General features: G+C 44.1%; 1 protein-coding gene across 1 annotated transcript in view; it reads left to right on the forward strand.

The window, feature by feature from the left end:
• The first annotated feature begins 227 nt into the window (after nt 1–227).
• RHOF (ras homolog family member F, filopodia associated) overlaps nt 228–18582 on the forward strand; it is a 79442-nt gene continuing 61087 nt past the window's right edge. Inside the window, exon 1 of the mRNA XM_075854733.1 lies at nt 228–490. Within this exon, the coding sequence (XP_075710848.1) occupies nt 332–490 (159 nt within the window). The 5' untranslated portion in view covers nt 228–331. The remainder of the gene's footprint in view (nt 491–18582) is intronic.

An 18582-nucleotide genomic window follows, 5' to 3' on the forward strand; every position in this document is an offset into this window, starting at 1 on the left:
CTCTAGAAGACACCCAGACAAAGCAGACTTTTAATGAAGTATTCCTCATTCATTCCGTCAGTCCTGGCCTTCTTTGCAGGGGATTTCAGCTCCTGCGCCCCTACAATATACTTGTACGTGGAAGCTGCGGACATTATTGTGCCAGCATCTCCGTGCAGAATGTAAAGTTTAGGCGGGTCTGACAGCGACACGTGGTACCGCTCCGAGCCAATCACGCGCGGCTGTATCGCTCTCTCACTTGTAGATAGTAGAGAGCTATGAGTGTTGCCAGTGTGCCGCCGGCGTGTGGAGGACGTGTGAGGTGCGGGCTCATGGACTGACCTTCTGCAATATGACACAACCACCCAACGGGGCTGTCAGCAATGGCATCAGGGAGCCGAGCAAGAGCCGCGACAAGGGCAAGAAAGAGGTCAAAATCGTCATTGTGGGAGATGGAGGCTGCGGGAAAACTTCTCTGCTTATGGTATATGCCAAGGGCTCCTTCCCTGAGGTGGGTACTAGCCTGGCACCCTTCAGTGTCTGTGCAACTATATAGTATGTGTAGTGTCCTACCAATCCGCTGTAGACCGTGGGGAAGACACTAATGAGATATATATATATATATATATTTGGTTTGTTTAGGTGGTCACTGATCTATTTGCTATGTTTCTTTATACCAGGGCTGACACAGGGTGGGCAACTTCCCTTCAAACTTTTTGAGTGGATTTCTATTGATGTCTATGCCACCTTTTGGCAAAGGCTTTCCTGATCTCAGAGGAAGGGATCTGCTGGCATTGAATATAGGGCTTGCTGGGCAGTTTGCATTGGCGTTTTTTGCTGTGTTTTTATGGGGGGGGGGGGGGGGGGGGTGGTCTATTAAAGTGTACTGTGAAATATGACGTTGTCTACATAGTATCTTGTTTTTTGTTGCCTCTTTGGGGTTCAGTTGCGTTTTTACCAACCCACAACATTCTCTAGATATTTTTATTTATTTTTAAGGACATTTTTCTCCATTTATAAAAGAACTTTGGAAACTCCAGGAAAAAAACACATTTTCAAAATGACACCAAATAAAAAATGCCATTAAAAAAAGGCTTGAAACGCAATGGTGTCTTTTACATGCGCTACAAAATAAAGAAAAAGTGTGTGAAATAAGGTCTCGTACCCTAAACTGAGAGATTAGACTGGAGGCTTCACGCACAAGGTGCTGTTTGTTTGCCTTATTTTAGGAACGCGGGGCACAGGTGGGCTGTGGCGGCAGACCGGTCATGTATGCAATGTTGGTCAGTGAGGGTGTATTCAGACGCTGAGGTGCATTTACAACTGATTCCTAAAACTACACGTATTTTTAAGTGCACCTCAACTGCAATGTCTGACTGCACCTTTACTAGGTGCCAATGCCCTCACTGAGCCCCCCCCCCCAAATTAGGAGCATGTTAAAGACGTGTATTGACTAACCTGGATAAGGTGACTGGCACCACGCTGCGTTTCATGTAATAATCTAGTGCCCATACCTCCTCCAAGTTGTATGGTCAACAACCTAGATACAAGACCCCCAATGTTTATTTGTTGGTGGATTCCGTCATTAATCTGTGTATGGGGACCGCCATACTATCCCTCATAATCTCCCTTTTGTAAAAATAAGGTCCAGACAGCATTTGTTTCCCCTGGAGACAAGCGGCATCATAGGTGCCTAGCAGTCGCTTATCTCTTCCTGTTAAAATGTGTGTGTTGCGGGGCTGAATATTTGATTTTGGGGGAGTTAGGCATATGATTTGATCAGGCAGCGGCTATCTTTTGTGTATGGCTAGCTTGTCTAATCTGTGACTTACTTCCCTTGAGTTGGTTGAGCTTCTTCAGATTAGATATTTTCTTATTAACTGTTTAGTGCCTTATTTTTATCACTCCTAGTATCATCAGACTGACAGGTTCAACAAGCGGGTTCCAGTGTAAGCTCCATGTGTTCCGATCTTGCTTACCATCAGTATACAGTACAATGGCAGAACTGAAACCTAATAGACTTATTGATTCAATGCTGCTGCTTTATCACCGAAACCATCACATTGACAACTTTATCACAAGTTCCATATACAATGGACAGTCCTGCTTTATTTAATGTATTTAGCCTTCTTGTTGTCCCTTAGTGCGCTCTAGATAGCTGTCGGCTGAACGACCCCACACCCACACCCACACCCACACACACACACACACTGCCATACACATCAGATGGTCGGCCTGTCCTGACTAAATTGGCAGGTTCGCCCAACATACATCTAATGTGTATGACCACCCTAAGGCAGGATATATCGAAAGCGGGGCACACGGGAGCTACAAGTGTTTGGTACCCAGGAAGATTTAAATAAAATAAAAAAATATATATATATCCAAGTTTTTTACGTTCGCTTCTATAGCCTTCACGCTAGTTATTTCCCCCAAAAAACGGCATTTCAAAATTAAAAAAATTCTGGTTTCAAAAATATGTTGCTGTTTGTCATTATCAGCGGGACTACTATGAGAAGAGATATATTTATTTTGCATGTCTATGAGCTGGAGTAACTCAATCGTCTCTATAGGATGTCAAGTCACTATTTGCTATCACAATTCCCAAAGATATAGGGGGAATTTTCTGGCGTAGAAAAGTCTCAAAAGGGCCCAAAAGGTGCAATTTATGACTTTTGGCCTTTTTATGCTGCTCTCGCCACTTTTGTGAAAAAGGGGAGTGGCACATTAAAAGGGTCAGAGCCACAGCAGCATGACAAATTTATTATAATTTATGCAGGAAAACTTGTGGGGTGTGGCAAGGTAGAGGCCCGTGGCGGTCCTGTAAACTTTCCTCCGATCTGACTACCCCCCCCACCCTTCGAATAGTTAAATAATAAGTAATGCTCATCTCTCTTCTCCCCTCCGGGTCACCTCAGACTCCATAAGCATGCGGAGACTCGTATAAGGTCCTGGCACCGGGCATCGATAAGAAATTGCATGTGACGCAGCACTGTTCACGTTGAAGTGCTGTTTTGCATATAAGGCCCTGGCGCTAATTGACGTCAGGGCCTTGTATAAGCAGCTGCATGCTGAGGCGAGAAGAGGCGATGTGATATGCTTATTTTTTTTGTTTCATGTCTGGTAGGGATGGATAGAGCATGACTGCAATAATTGCGGCACATGGTCGTGGTCATTGCGCCACACGGCCACTGAGCAGACGCAACAGATTTATCAAGAGGCATGCGCCACTTAATAAATCTGTCGCATCTTGTACCATCGGAGCAGATAGTTTTATTTTTTTTTATTTTTTCCTCTAATGCTGCGGGTTCTAGGTCGGATACACTGTGTAGTTTTACGCAGCTTATCCGACCTGTGGGAACCCGGCCTAAAGTTCTCTGCAATGTGTCAACTAGTCACTGGTCTGTTCTATGGCCTAGTTGACACTGGTCTGTTCTAGTTCACGCAAAGTTTTTTGGATGCAGAAACTGCATCGGAATCCGCGCCAAGAAATGTCCAAAACCGGCTTTTAGCCGCTCGCGGGGCGAAAAAAAGCGGCACGTCCGCAGTTTTGCCTCTGACCTTCCATTAAAATCAATGGGAGACCAGGCATCTTCTGCTGCGTTTTTTTTTTTGCCCGCGGTGCTCAAGAAGCAACGAAAACCGTGGCAAGAAAGTGCAGTCAGGTCAAAATCTGCAGGAATTTTGAGGCAGATTTTTTTTCTGCCTGCAAAATACTCTGTGTGAACAGGGCCTATGTGTCCATCCATCAACATACTTTACTACATCAGAGTGAAAAAAGGACACGGCGCCACAAATTGTAGTTGAAGATGTAAAGTTTTTTTGGGGAATTGCTCCCCTTAGTAGTTGCAAATACTGCCAAGTATATGCAATGTAGTGGAAGCTGCTGCCGATCCCAAACGCAAACACCCTAAGGAGTTGCCTTACGTAGAGAATGCATAGAAGCAAAAAAAAGGATACCGTAGGCGCTGCTTAGTACTGAACGAACGGTTGGTTTATTGTATAAAAGGCAGAAAGATGCTACGAGTTTCAACGCCGGACTGGCGTCTTCTTCAGGCAGGTAAAAGCATATAGGGAAAATACGTGTGTGTGTGTATATATATATACAAAGGCAGGTGATTACATTGATTGGGCCAGTTCAGACAGAGCAGTGGAAAAAAACCGCCAAAACATGGAAAGGTCAAAGGTCAGAGTAAAAATTGCCATTTTACATAGTTCAAAAGCATAGCAAAAAATGTACTAACGGGAACTGGCCCAATCAATGTAATCACCTGCCTTTGTATATATACATGTATTTTCTCTATATGCTTTTACCTGCCTGAAGAAGACGCCAGTCCGGCGTTGAGACGCGTAGCATCTTTCTGCCTTTTATACAATAAACCAACCGTTCGTTCAGAACTAAGCAGCGCCTACGGTATCCCTTTTTTTTTTTTTTTTTTTTTTTTTTTTTTTTTGCTTCTATGCATTGTCAACATACTTTGTATTTGAAAACGGAGCTGAATTGAGGACTTGTAGAAGGCATACAGAGGGGTTTTTCTGATGGATTCATGCATAGACCAACAGAAATTATTATACAATAGACCAACAGCGTATTATAGAGGTGTTCTGGGTGAGAACACATCCGTAGTACAGTGGCGTATGGAATGCTGTGGAAACGCCACATGTTCAGATACCCTTACACAATGGTTGGTGTAACCTGTGGTCATATGATGGTAATTTTGCCGGTTGGTCTACGGTAACTGTAATGGAGGATTGTCCTGTGCAGTATTTGGATGCCCTCTGTACACTTCATGTCAGACAGCCATACAGCTGGACATAAGCAAACCATTTTCTGAAGTCAGAATTTTCATTAGTAAATGACATGCTATGTCTTCTCCCAGGTCCTGCTCTCTTTTCTAATACATATCCTTCCTGTAGGGGCAGTGACCTGTAGAGCAATATTATAGGGCATAGAAAGAGTTAAACAGGGCATGGCTTGCTGCAAGGCACAGCCTAACACCTAGAGAATTACTGGTATTTGGGAGAACACTGTAATTTAGCCGCCTTCTTTTTCTTCCTCAGGAATGTTTTAAATATACATTTCCAGCATTGTATGTTTAGTGTCGTGCTGCGTTCTGTACATGTCATGCTATAGGTCGGTGCTTTATGTTATATGTGGTTAATGAAGCATAGAGACACATATACAAAGTGAGCAGCACAAATATCACAGCTGGGATTCCGCTCCTTCCAAAAAAGCACATCATTGTTAGACCAGCAAAGGAGGGAGATATTATGTGTAATGTGGGAGACAAGTGCTTTTTCTTTCGCGTTTCCCAGCATGTATAGTAAACGTGGGTTTATTTTCTTGTCGTCTAGAACAGCATTTGAAAATATTAACTTTCAGTTTATTATATATGCGAGCTCATTTAAAGAGTAATGCTCCCGGGAAGGCATGGCTTAGCTATGGATCCGTGCGCACGCGACTTGGGGGAGCTCCGTACCACCGAGTACATAATTGCAGATTGTACCGAGTGGACCTCACTGGCGATACCCGGAAAACATAGGGGATCTTTTTCTACACCCTCTCGTGCCGTACCTAGATCCTCGGCTCGCAGCTTGAGCATAGACTGGTTCCTTTCCACGTCGAAATCCTCCGTGGCATCATCTACTATGGCGGATATGACACCGATACTTTCCTCACCCGCAGTGTCAGAGGTTTCCTCTCGACAGTCATCTCGGTCCTCGCTACCAAGACCAGCGATGGAATCCTCCATGGCTCCTACCATTACCGAGGTAACCCCTTTACCTCCCTCCTCTATACCTTCTCCCATGGAGATGGCGTCCGCCATTTTAACTTTACCACATGTGTCGGAAGGACAGCCAGGACAATCGGGCCTCCACGCTGATCTTCATCTGCTACTAATTCAAGCCCTCCCAACCAGGCAGGACCTAGACTCCCTTGTCACTAGAATCGAACAATCCCACCAGCAAGCTATCTCAGCCTTGCTTCTCGAAGTCGATCGAGTGGACAACAGAGCTCTTGCCACTGAGCAGGCTGTATCTGCGATTTATTCCAGAGTGGCTTCCATTGAACGAACGGCCATTTTGACTAGAACACACCTGCAGTCCCTAGCGCTCCAACTAGATCAGGAAAACAGTGGACGCAGGAACAACGTCCGCCTTAAAGGCCTCTCTGATCTTGGCTCGCGGGATGACCTCTCTAAAAGGGGTATCCGTCATCTTCAATAAACGTACTAACAGACCCTTAGACGCCACTTTCCTGTTGGACCGGATTCACAGAGTCGCACGCCCAGGTCCAAACGACCCTTCCAACCCACGAGATGTACCGTGCCGCCTCCATTATTACAATGATAAGGACTTAATTGTTCGGGGAGCATGGTCACATGGACCGTTGTCCGTTGAAGGCAGTACGGTTAAAATATATCCTGATGTTTCTTCCAGAACGCTATATATGAGACTCCGCCTACATCCTCTCCTGGGAAAAATTAAAGCGGCGAGAGCGACCTACAGATGGGGTCACCCATTTCATGTGGTTGTCAAGAAGGACTCTGAATCCTTTCTACTGCGTCATTCCTCGGACTTAGATTGCTTGTTTCGTTTTCTGGCAAGTCGACCCCTTCCCGGTCCCTGACTGGTTATCATTGGAATGACCTGACCAACTTCTGCGAAGACGCCCACGGCGCTCCAGTCAACCCTTTCTCAACAGGTCCTTTTCAGCACCTTTGCATCCACACGTTCTGGATCTTTCATTAAGGGTCCCCCTGAGGCGTAACTAGGTGGCTTTCTATAAGATCCTTATCCTGCTAGTTTGGACTTGAACTCCGCAATTGCATTGGATCCCCAAGTTACATCTTGCTTCCACGTCTTTGGATTCCTACAGGTTTCTACGTTGTGATATCTACATTGAGTTGTCTGAGTGACTGCTACTACGAAGTCTTTCTGTTTTTTGCGATCTTTCAAAGTGCCATACTATTGCTGTACAGTTCTTTATTATGCTTGTATATTTTTTGATCTGCTGGACCGCGCTATGTTCTAACTTTACACTACTTCATATTCCAGAATGGGAAATTTCCTGTATTAGATAGTTGAAGGTGTGTGTGTGTGTGTGTGTGTGTGTGTTTTCTAGTCCTACTTTATCTAGACATGAGATACTGCTTTTCATTTGATGATTGTCTCAATTGTCACTGCTCATCCTTCCCACCATTAATACTCAAGGGTGTAACTCACCTCTAACCATGTGTTGATTCTGAATGCCATGGTTTCCCTTCACATTGCCCACCTGCCCCCCCCCCCCACCCCTCTACGCATCTCTTACCTCTCCCACCCCTTCCCTACTATAGCGGTGATTGACCTCCTGTTTTGTAATCTAGATGTCTCTGTATGGTATTGCTCTGTTGAAACGACTGGAGATTGAATCTCCTGATCTATACAGATCCTCTCCATTTCTAGTACTGACTTTATTTTTGCATGAGGTAATAGCTCCCTTATTTTCACTTTGCTTGCAGTCTGCTCTGCTTACTGTCTAACGGCAGTGGAAGCCTCACTTGTGCGGTTCAAGGAACACAGGTGTCTTCACACTCTGGGTCGGTTTGTTTGTTTGGTACTCATCGTCCTCTCACTATTGGGTTACAATTGCTATTACTTGCTTCCCTTAGTTTCTGGCTGCAGAGCCATGGTTTACCAATGTATGTGCCTCCGTCGCTTTCCATTCGGTAGGTGACGGAAGATTTGACTATTACTTTCATGTTGTTCTCCTTGTATGGGGCTCCCCCCCCCCCCCCCCATGGTTTTTCTAGCACCCATAACTTTAAGGAGGCTCTGTCACCAGATTTTGCAACCCCCTATCTGCTATTGCAGCAGATAGGCGCTGCAATGTAGATTACAGTAACGTTTTTATTTTTAAAAAACGAGCATTTTTGGCCAAGTTATGACCATTTTTGTAGTTATGCAAATGAGGCTTGCAAAAGTACAACTGGGCGTGTATTATGTGCGTACATCGGGGCGTTTTTACTTCTTTTACTAGCTGGGCGTTCTGACGAGAAGTATCATCCACTTCTCTTCAGAACGCCCAGCTTCTGGCAGTGTACAGACACACAGCGTGTTGAGAGATCACGCTGTGACGTCACTCACAGGTCCTGCATCGTGTCGGACGAGCGAGGACACATCGGCACCAGAGGCTACAGTTGATTCTGCAGCAGCATCGGTGTTTGCAGGTAAGTAGCTACATCGACTTACCTGCAAACGCTGATGCTGCTGCAGAATCAACTGTAGCCTCTGGTGCCGATGTGTCCTCGCTCGTCTGACACGATGCAGGACCTGGGGAAGTGACGTCACAGCGTGATCTGCCAGAAGCTGGGCGTTCTGAAGAGAAGTGGATGATACTTCTCGTCAGAACGCCCAGCTAGTAAAAGAAGTAAAAACGCCCCGATGTACGCACATAATACACGCCCACTTGGACTTTTACTTTTAAACACGCCCAGTTGTACTTTTGCAAGCCTCATTTGCATAAATACAAAAATGGTCATAACTTGGCCAAAAATGCTCGTTTTTTAAAAATAAAAACGTTACTGTAATCTACATTGCAGTGCCGATCTGCTGCAATAGCAGATAGGGGTTGCAAAATCTGGTGACAGAGCCTCTTTAAGACCTTTTCTCCACAGGTTTTTCCACCACTGAGGAGCCAGCCTTTGGGCCTCTTTACTGATTATTTTTCTCACCACTCTATACCTTTTTCTTCTTCCTCTTCCTCTTCCTCATGTCAAGGGATTACATAGCCCTGGAAAGCGTTCCATCTTTATGAACCTTTTAAAAAGTAGATATTTTGCATGTTGCGTTCCTCCAGGAAACTCACTTATGTGAACAGAAACCATTAAAATTGTCCAATTTATGCTTTCCCCATGCTTATCATAGTTACTTGCCTGATTTGAAATCCAGGACGGGTATTCTCATCTCCCCTTCCCTTCCATGGGAATTTCTAGACTCTCGCATTGACGGCATGGGGCGAATGCTCCTACTTAAGGGTTCTGTTGCCTCCCAGGTATACACCTTCGCCTCTTTATACTTACCCAATGTGGGTCAGGGCACAGCTCTTATTAGTTTTTTAGAAGCCCTTGAGGAGTTTGGGGAGGGTACCATTGTCCAGACTTCAATGTTGCGTTAGATCCCACTATAGATGTGTCTACCGGGTCGTCGTCGTCGTCGATTTCGATCTCCCAACTTCGACATATTAAACGTAAGGCTGGGTTCACACGAGCACATCAGTCCGGGACTTCCGGCTGAAATACGTCCGTCCATTACGGACGTTAATGTGCTCGTGTGAACCCAGCCTTAACGGTCTCTTCATGACAACCATTTCATTGATACCTGGGGTCTTCTACACCCATCAGATAGGGATTTTTCTATCTATTTCCCAGCACATGACACTTATTCCAGACTTGACCGATTTTTCATCAAACATCATTCTCTCCATTCCCTCAAATCTGCGGACATTGATGTGATCACCTTCTCTGATCATGCACTCGTCACATTGGTCCTTTCTTTGCATTTCCCGCTCCCTCTTCAATCTCCATGGAAACTGAATCCTTCCCTTCTCAGTGACTCAGCGGTCACATCTGATATCCAACGCTCAATTGAGGAGTATTTTACACTCAACGCCACTGAAGATGTTAACCCATGCGTCATTAGGGAATCTCATAAATGTGGTACGTTTATCAAACACGGCACTTGGTTGAAAAAGGAATGTTCTGCAGCCATCACTCATCTACTTTCGGAGATTGAGACCCTAGAGACCTCTCATAAACGTTCCAGAGATCCGGATTCAACAAACACATACTTATATACCCTTTATAACGCCCTCTTCCCGCCCATTTTCCATTAGACATAGCTTCTACATTTCGCGATTTTTACGCTTCTTTGTATAACACTGACTCCACCAATCCGGCCACGCTCTCTGGAAGTTTCCGATCAAACATTCAAGCCTACATTGCGGACTCTGTCTTCCGATAAGGAAGGAAAGCCAATCTTACTGCTTTGGAAGTTCCGATTTCCTTGCAGGAGCTATCTTATGCCCTTAAACATTCTCAGTTGGGCAAAACTCCTGGTCCTGATGGCTTTACGCTACCGTACTACAAAAGATTTTTTGACTGAGTCCACATTTATTAAAGAGGCTCTGTCACCAGATTATAAGTGCCCTATATCCTACATAATGTGATCGGAGCTGTAATGTAGATAACAGCAGTGGTTTTTATTTTAAAAAACAATAGTTTTTGAGCAAGTTATGAGCAATTTTAGGTTTAGTTTCTTAAAGACCAACTAGGCGTGTTTTTTACTTTTAACCAAGTGGGTGTTGTAAAGAAGTGTATGACGCTGGCCAATCAGTGACCAATCGGCGTCATACACTTCTCATTGTTCCAGCCCAGCTTCTTTCACTGCACAATCACACTGTGCTGTGGAGCATGCTGGGCTGGAACAATTTGAAGCGTATGACACTGATTGGCCAGCGTCATACACTTCTTTACAACACCCACTTGGTCAAAAGTAAAAACACGCCCAGTTGGTCTTTAAGAAGCTAAATCTAAAATTGCTCATAACTTGCTCAAAAATGATCGTTTTTCAAAATAAAAACCACTGCTGTTATCTACATTACTGCGCCGATCAGATTATGTAGGAGATGGGGCACTTATAATGTGGTGACAGAGCCTCTTTAACTTCCTTCAATTCTTTTTCCACCTCGTCACCCATCCCCTCTGATGCACTTAGGGCGCACATCACACTGATTCCCAAACCCGGGAAGGATCCCTCACAATGCGCAAGATAGACCGATTTTCTCTTCTCAACGCAGACATCAAGCTCTTTGCAAGGATTCTTGCTGTATGGTTGGCACCGTTGCTGGGAGATATTGTTCACACGGACCAGGCTGGATTCATGTTAGGTAGAGAGGCACGTGACAACATGAGGAAGGCAATTAACCTTCTCCACAAGGCTAAGGTATCTAATATACCACTCATTTTCTTATCCACTGATGCTGAAAAAACATTTGACAGAGTCCATTGGATGTTCATGGAAGAAACCCTTCTCCGGCTTGGCCTTAAACCCCACATGATGGGCTGGAAAATGTCCTCGTACTCTTGCCCCTCTGCTGGAGTCCATGTGAACAATATCCTCTCAGATGGGTTTACAATTCACAATGGGACCAGACAGGGATGTCCTTTTGTCCCCTTTAATTTTCATTCTGACCTTGGAACCTTTTCTTCGTCATGTTCGCGCAAACCCTGACATTAAGGGGCTGCAGGCAGGTGCTACGGTGGATAAGGTTGCAGCATATACGGATGATTTTTTATTTTTTTTGACCAACCCATCTATATCCCTCCCAAACCTCATGCAGGAATTCCAACGATTTTCTAACACTCTAATTTCAAAATCAACTTCGCTAAATCGGAAGCAATGAACATCTCCCTCTCCTCTCTTACTCACCTTGGAACATTCCTTTAGCTTTAAATGGAACTCGGTAGCCCTCAAATATCTTGGGGTTAGCATCCCAGCTGACTTGAAAGACCTATTCAGCATAAATTTCCCTCCTCTCCTTGCCGAAATAAAGTTGGACTGCTCGAGGTGGACGAAAGGTACCTTCACGTGGATGGGATGATGCACCATATTCAAAATGAACATCCTTCCTCGGATCTTGTACCTGTTCCAGGCTCTTCCTATAGCCATCCCACTATTATTTTTCAAAGCTGTCAATTCCCTGCAAATATCATTCGTTTGGAATGGTAAATCTTCTAGACTCAAATGCACACTTTTGTGTAGACCTAAGGAGTCAGGGGGTCTAGCTCTTCCTGTTAGAAATTACTATATTGCGTCCCACCTCGTGCGGATAGCTGACTGGTGTAGACACTCTCTTCAAACCGTGGGTTTGGAGCAGTGTTTCTCTACGGTTCCTCTTTCTGTCATTCCATGGCTGGACCGTCCCCAACTCAAACCCCTTCGTCAACGCCCTACTCTGTTATGTTGCTCCATCTCAGCGGTGAGGTCCTCTTTACTCCCAGTTCACTCCTCCATGTACTCCATTTTGGGGAATCCTTCTCAGGTCTGACGGACCCAGTCTTGCGAACCAGGATCGACTCGGTAAAGTTCAGAGCAGCTCATTTCCTGAGTGGTGCGGATTGGCTCTCTATTTCTGATCTGTCTCAGCTACCTGACCTACAGCCCTTGGGTTATTGGAGATCCCTTCAACTTCGCCATTTTTGTTCCTCCATTTTGTTTCCTTTAACAAATTGACAGGACACCTTTTGGAAGATTTGTGTGTTGGTACTGATTTGATTCGACACACATTGTCGACAATTTACACCCTACTTCAAAATCCTCCTGATCTTCCTCCCCCTGACGACCTCTCGCAATGGGAGACTGACTCGAGCATTTCCCCCTCAACCGCGCAACGAACGCGCATCTTCACCCTGGCCCACAAGACCTCTCGCTATCAAGAAGCTAGTTTCAAACTACTATCCCGCTGGTACAGCGTTCAGTTTCGTCTGCATCGCCTCTTTCCTACAACATCTCCCCTTTGTTGGAGAATGGTACCCTCCTCCACACCTTTTGGTTATGCCCTCTTGTTCTGTATTGGGACGGAGTTAAGAAGGTGATCTGCGAGGTCACAGACAGAGGCATTCTTCTGGATGCAGCTTTCTTCCTACATCACTGCGACATTCTTGTTGATCTATAAAAACGCTCACTGCTTTTACTTTTTAGAGATGGCAGCGCGTCACTGCATTCCATTAAAATGGAAAAGTTCCTCTCCTCCTGCTCTGTACCTTCTGGATTTCTAAGGTCAACGACCCCATGCATATGGAAGACTTGACTTCCACCATCAATGACTCACGTGATAAATTCTGCCAAACCTAGACTCCATGGATTGTCTTTCAGAGTTCTGATTCATACAAAGAAATCCTTTGGGAGATGAGTCTTGATCAGCGACCCGAGTAAGGTTCTTTCATGACTATGCGGCATGCCTCAATATATACTACCGCATTCCTTTCTTTCCTATCATTCTCTTCGTTGCCTCCTTCTCCTCTTTTTCTATTCGTCTTGTTTCTTTTTGCTTCATTTGGTATTTGACTACAGAAAATCTTATCACTCCCCTACGTGAGATTACTCTTCTGAGTAGTATCGTTCCCCATGTATATTGTTTTTATATTATTTTTGTATGCTGTGTATCCCTTTTTGCTCTGTAAACTGGACCTTTTAGGTCATGAAAATAAAGAATTAAAAAAAAAAAGAGTAATGCTCCCATCGTAATGCATTAAACGGGGGGCTGTGACAGATGCCTAGCAGTGGCATCTGTCACCCATAGGATAGAACAGCCTATGAATGACATGTTACTGTTGGAAAAAAAAACACACACACCGAAAAGGCCATACTTAATGGACAGGTGAAAACCCATTCCCAACAGGACACGGACAGGTCAGAAACGCTGCCGAAGGAGAGTGATCAGGTGCATTAAATAATAGCCACTATTATTATCAGATGTTACTGTTGGGCACAGGCCCCATTTAACGTGTTTGGGAGAGGCTCCACAGCGAGCTGAAACATTGCGTGTGGTGAATAATCCAACCAGTTACCTTATAAAATTGAAGTTTGTGTTCTGTTACCGGTTTGTTCTATTTGGAGTACAGGGACAAATGACCATTAGAGAGCGCTTCTGCAGAGGGGAAAACTGGTGATTAATGCAGAATACAAGTCAAATAATGGCCAGATATAGTGTTATTCATCATGTACACACATATGACAGCATATTCTGAAAAGTCACCAGAAACGACAGGTACATTTTAATGTGTAGGTTTGCCTTTTGTGAATGTACATAATATATTATGGGATTACATAAACAACAAGTCCCTAAGGGCTCATTCAGACGAGCAGAATACTTGTCTGTGTGCTGTGCGTTGAAATCACTCACTGCACACTGACCCATGCAACTCAATGGGGTTATTCACACATGTGGTTATCACGCAGCGTGTGTCTGTTGCGTAAAACTCACTGCATGTCCTATACTGGTGCATTTTCACCAACCTAGTGGCCATTGAAGTCTGTGGGCGGGTGAAAACCACAGACTGCACACGGACAACATCCGTGTGCTGGCCGTGTTTCACGCATCAAATACATTGAAAGCAGAGAAATAAATGTAATAAAAAATGAAGTGCTTACACGGATGTGAAAAACTCATGCCAAACGCAAAGCACACTGATGCCAATACACAACGCACACGGACAAATGTAGGAAAAACACAGCCTTTTTTTTATTTTATTTTTTTACGCGCGCAAATCTGACCCGCTCGACTGAATGTAGCCTAACACATGCTTTTTATTGAGATTTTCTTCTTCAAGCGGGAAACATCCAGTAATAAGGTTGCAAATTTGAATACCTGGAAATTGCAAACTATTGACTGTAGCAGCCTGTATTCTGTAAAACAATCTGTATTCTGATGTGCAGTCAGATTTGTTATATATGCAGTTCTCTTATGTATCAGTGACTCGGGACTTATCGACTGGCACTGACATCCCTAATATATCAGCTGTGAACCAGTTTGGGAGCATAGAGATGAAGCAGAGCTGCCAAGGGCATATAGTGCATAACTTTGATGGTAAATTCCTGTTAATCCATCATGGGACTCTTTTTCTTGCATGTTAGGTTTGCAGGATTACAGACCACTCAGGGCTATATTAATAAAAATAAATGCAGGTAGTTTCTGCGATCTAGTAGAACCACTGAGGGTCCTGTTGCGGCAGCAATACTAGTATTGTGTGAGCCAAGTAATGTTTTGATCCTGCCATGTTTCAGGTAATGCAGGCTCATTGTAAGGGAACAATACATACTGGAGCCCGACCTATTTGCCTGGACGTTTGCTCACATAGATTACTCATTGAGACCAGTAGGAAACAAAGTTCAATGTCGGAAGAGATAATATTCTTATCACAACCTGTACTCACTAAAGTTTTGGCCTCCGGTGTCATAGCTTTCAGTATCCGATATACAAATAAGAATTTTAAGAATGCAAATATTTGAAGGATCATAGTCATTTTCTTTGGTGTAGTGGTATAATTTTACTTGTACACATCAATTACCAATACACTGCAAAGCCTGCGATTCAGGAAGCCGGTTGTTGATATTTCAGACATTGGCACTGTATGTTCTGCATATTGCTGTAAAGTTGTGAAGCAGGTTAGGCTGACAAGTGAACTTGTATCTCTGGAGAATACAAATAAGGATCACTTTTTCAGGCATGCATGTCTCCGTTGCAGTACTTGCTGATCCATTATACAGTTGTGATGCCAGATCTTTTGACGATGATATTCTCTTTAATCTTCCTGCCCTTTCACGAAGGGAACAAATACATTTCATTGGTGAAAAAGGAATAAGTAATACCATATATTCTTAAGTATCTTTAGCCAGAACCGCACAGCTGAGTAGATACTCTGAGCTCTCTACGTTACATTTTCTTTGTTTTTTGGTAGATAAAGTTTTCAAAATACCGAGCATACAAAATCAGATACGTTTTGTAGGAATTAATGCGTTTCATGGGGTTTCTTTTTCAAATTCACTTTTTGACGATTTTCTTTTATTGAATATATGATATTTCTCTATTATTGTCCAGTGCCACACACTACGCCTCTAAATATAATAGCGCTGTACCCTGTGTCCCTAATTATAAAAGCACCATACGCTGTGTCCCACACATAGTGCCCAACCATAGAGCCCTCCTGGAGAATGTGCCCCCCTGGAGATTATTATTATTTGGCCAATTATTTTGTCACTCTTCTGGAAAGTTTTTATTTTTCACATTTTTTAATATGGGTTCAGTGATTTTCCTGCTTTCAAGTACAAGGGCATTCATCCGGTCAGGCATAGATTTTGGGCAATAATGCCTGGCTTGCAGTCATTATTGGTGGCTGACTATTTTATGTATATAGCCTCCTGGCTTGCCCTGTCTGTTAGATGTGAAGGGGAGAGGGGTTTGTGGCTGTTTAGATTTCAGCATGCCCTAGTTCCCCACAGCAGCGAGTTCCCCCATTGAAATAAACATCACAGTTGGTCACATATGGATGTTTATGGTGGGGTAATGTGGCCAAAATATCAACTAATACCTGATGTTACTTTTTTCAGGATGCAGCCAGGCTTTTTAATTCTGGGGGATAGTGGGGTGTCAGTACTTAGTGTGGTGCACCTAGATAGTGCCTGCCTAATCTAATAGTATGGTCATGACTAATAGGCTGCAATCCGGCATGGTGCACTACACATAAACATGTGACTGGCACCCTTGTATGAGATTTATCTGTACGCAATGATAATACTGAGCAGCCACCCCCCTCATGAATAGTAGGCGTGAGTGGTTGTTCATCAATATTTTGCACCTGTGCAACCTTCTTCCATATAGCATTGTGGTCTGTATCCTGCTGAGAGCTGGTGACTGAGCCTGCTTTTGTATCAGTTAGGCCCCATGCACACGAACGTTCTTTTGCGGCCGCAATTCCCCCGAAAATCAACGGGAGAATTGCGGCCCCATTCATTTCTATGGGCTCATGCACACGACTGGTTTCCACGGCCCGTGCATGGCCCAGGAGCCTGGACCGCAGAAAGAACGGACATGTCTTATTACGGCCGTGTTCTGCGGTCCAGGCTCATAGAAAATAATGGCAGGGGACATGTGCACGGCTCACGGGTGACACTCCGCGGCTGGCCGACCCGAAAATCACGGCCGTGCACGTGGCTACGGTCGTGTACATGAGGCCGAAGTATGTTTTGGTTTTTATGGTGAAGTCAGGTGAAAGAGTGGTCAACCGAATGCCAACTATCATGTATATGGCCAGCTTTTCCCTAGAAGCAATATTTCGGGCTGTTCAGCATCTGTATTATAGCATGCGTTGGAGCATACCACATGATATGGATTTCGTATGAACCCATAAAGAAAAAAAACAACAACCTGTGCCTCAATACAATATTGGCAATTGACACACCATATTAGGCATCTGTAATGCAGCCATATGCGTGGACCTTAAAGGCTATATACACCTTTTTGTGTGTGTGTGTGTGTGTGTGTGTGTGTGTGTGTTTTGTGCAACTTTCTAAATACTTTTTATTAAAAAATATTTTAACTTTTTGAGAGACAGCTGCTTTGTATCCTGTATACAGAGCAGCTGTATCTAGCACTGAATCCGTCAGGTCCGCTGCACTGACATGTAGGTCCTGCGTTTCAGACCGGCAGGACCCACTGACAACTGAACTCGTTATCGATCACATCTAAGTTATGAACTTCGATGTGATCGGTAACCGCTCAATCCTGCGTGTCAGACATGTAGGACCCGCTGTCACTGAACCTGTCAGTGCCTAGATACAGCTGCTCTATATACAGGACACAAAGCAGCTGTATCTCAATAAGGATTTTTTTTTCCTAATAAGTATTGAAGTTGTACAATACACTGATCATTATTTTTTTAAATAAATGTCTTCTATTTCAAAGGACATAGGCTTTCATTTATCTTAAAGATATTAAAGAGGCTCTGTCACCAGATTTTGCAACCCCTATCTCCTATTGCAGCAGATCAACGCTGCAATGTAGATAAGAGTAAAGTTTTTTGTTTTTTTTAAAAACGAGCATTTTTTGCCAAGTTATGACCATTTTTATATTTATGCAAATGAGGCTTTCTAAAGTACAACTGGGCGTGTTTAAAGTTATGTCCAAGTGGGCGTGTATTATGTGTGTACATCTGGGCGTTTTTTACTTCTTTTACTAGCTGGGCGTTGTGAATGGGAGTGTATGATGCTGACGAATCAGCATCATCCACTTCTCTTTGTTAACACCCAGCTTCTGGCAGTGCACAGACACACAGCGTGTTCTCGAGAGATCATGCTGTGACGTCACTCACTTCCTGCCCCAGGTCCTGCATCGTGTCGGACGAGCGAGGACACATCGACACCAGAGGCTACAGTTGATTCTGCAGCAGCATCGGCGTTTGCAGGTAAGTTGATGTAGCTACTTACCTGCAAACGCTGATGCTGCTGCAGAATCAACTGTAGCCTCTGGTGCCGATTGTGTCCTCGCTCGTCCGACACGATGCAGGACCTGGGGCAGGAAGTGAGTGACGACACAGCATGATCTCTCGAGAACACGCTGTGTGTCTGCACTGCCAGAAGCTGGCCGTTGTGAAGAGAAGTGGATGATACTTCTATTCACAACGCCCAGCTAGTAAAAGAAGTAAAAACGCCCAGATGTACATACACAATACACGCCCAGTTGTACTTTAGAAAGCCTCATTTGCATAAATATAAAAATGGTCATAACTTGGCCAAAAATGCTCGTTTTAAAAAAAACAAACAAAAAAACGTTACTCTTATCTACATTGCAGCGCCGATCTGCTGCAATAGGAGATAGGGGTTGCAAAATCTGGTGACAGAGCCTCTTTAAGGGATCTGTGCAGAATAGTGCCATCCTATGACAGTGCCATGTCACTCTTTAGGGTCCTATGTCTATTTAGTCTTTTTTTTTCTTCATTGAATTATACTTTTTCTATAGAAAAACAGGTTTGACAGTACGCACAAGTCCTAATTGTATTATTA

This window comes from Rhinoderma darwinii, chromosome 1 (assembly GCF_050947455.1).
Source record: "Rhinoderma darwinii isolate aRhiDar2 chromosome 1, aRhiDar2.hap1, whole genome shotgun sequence".
Classification (NCBI taxonomy): Eukaryota; Metazoa; Chordata; class Amphibia; order Anura; family Rhinodermatidae; genus Rhinoderma; species Rhinoderma darwinii.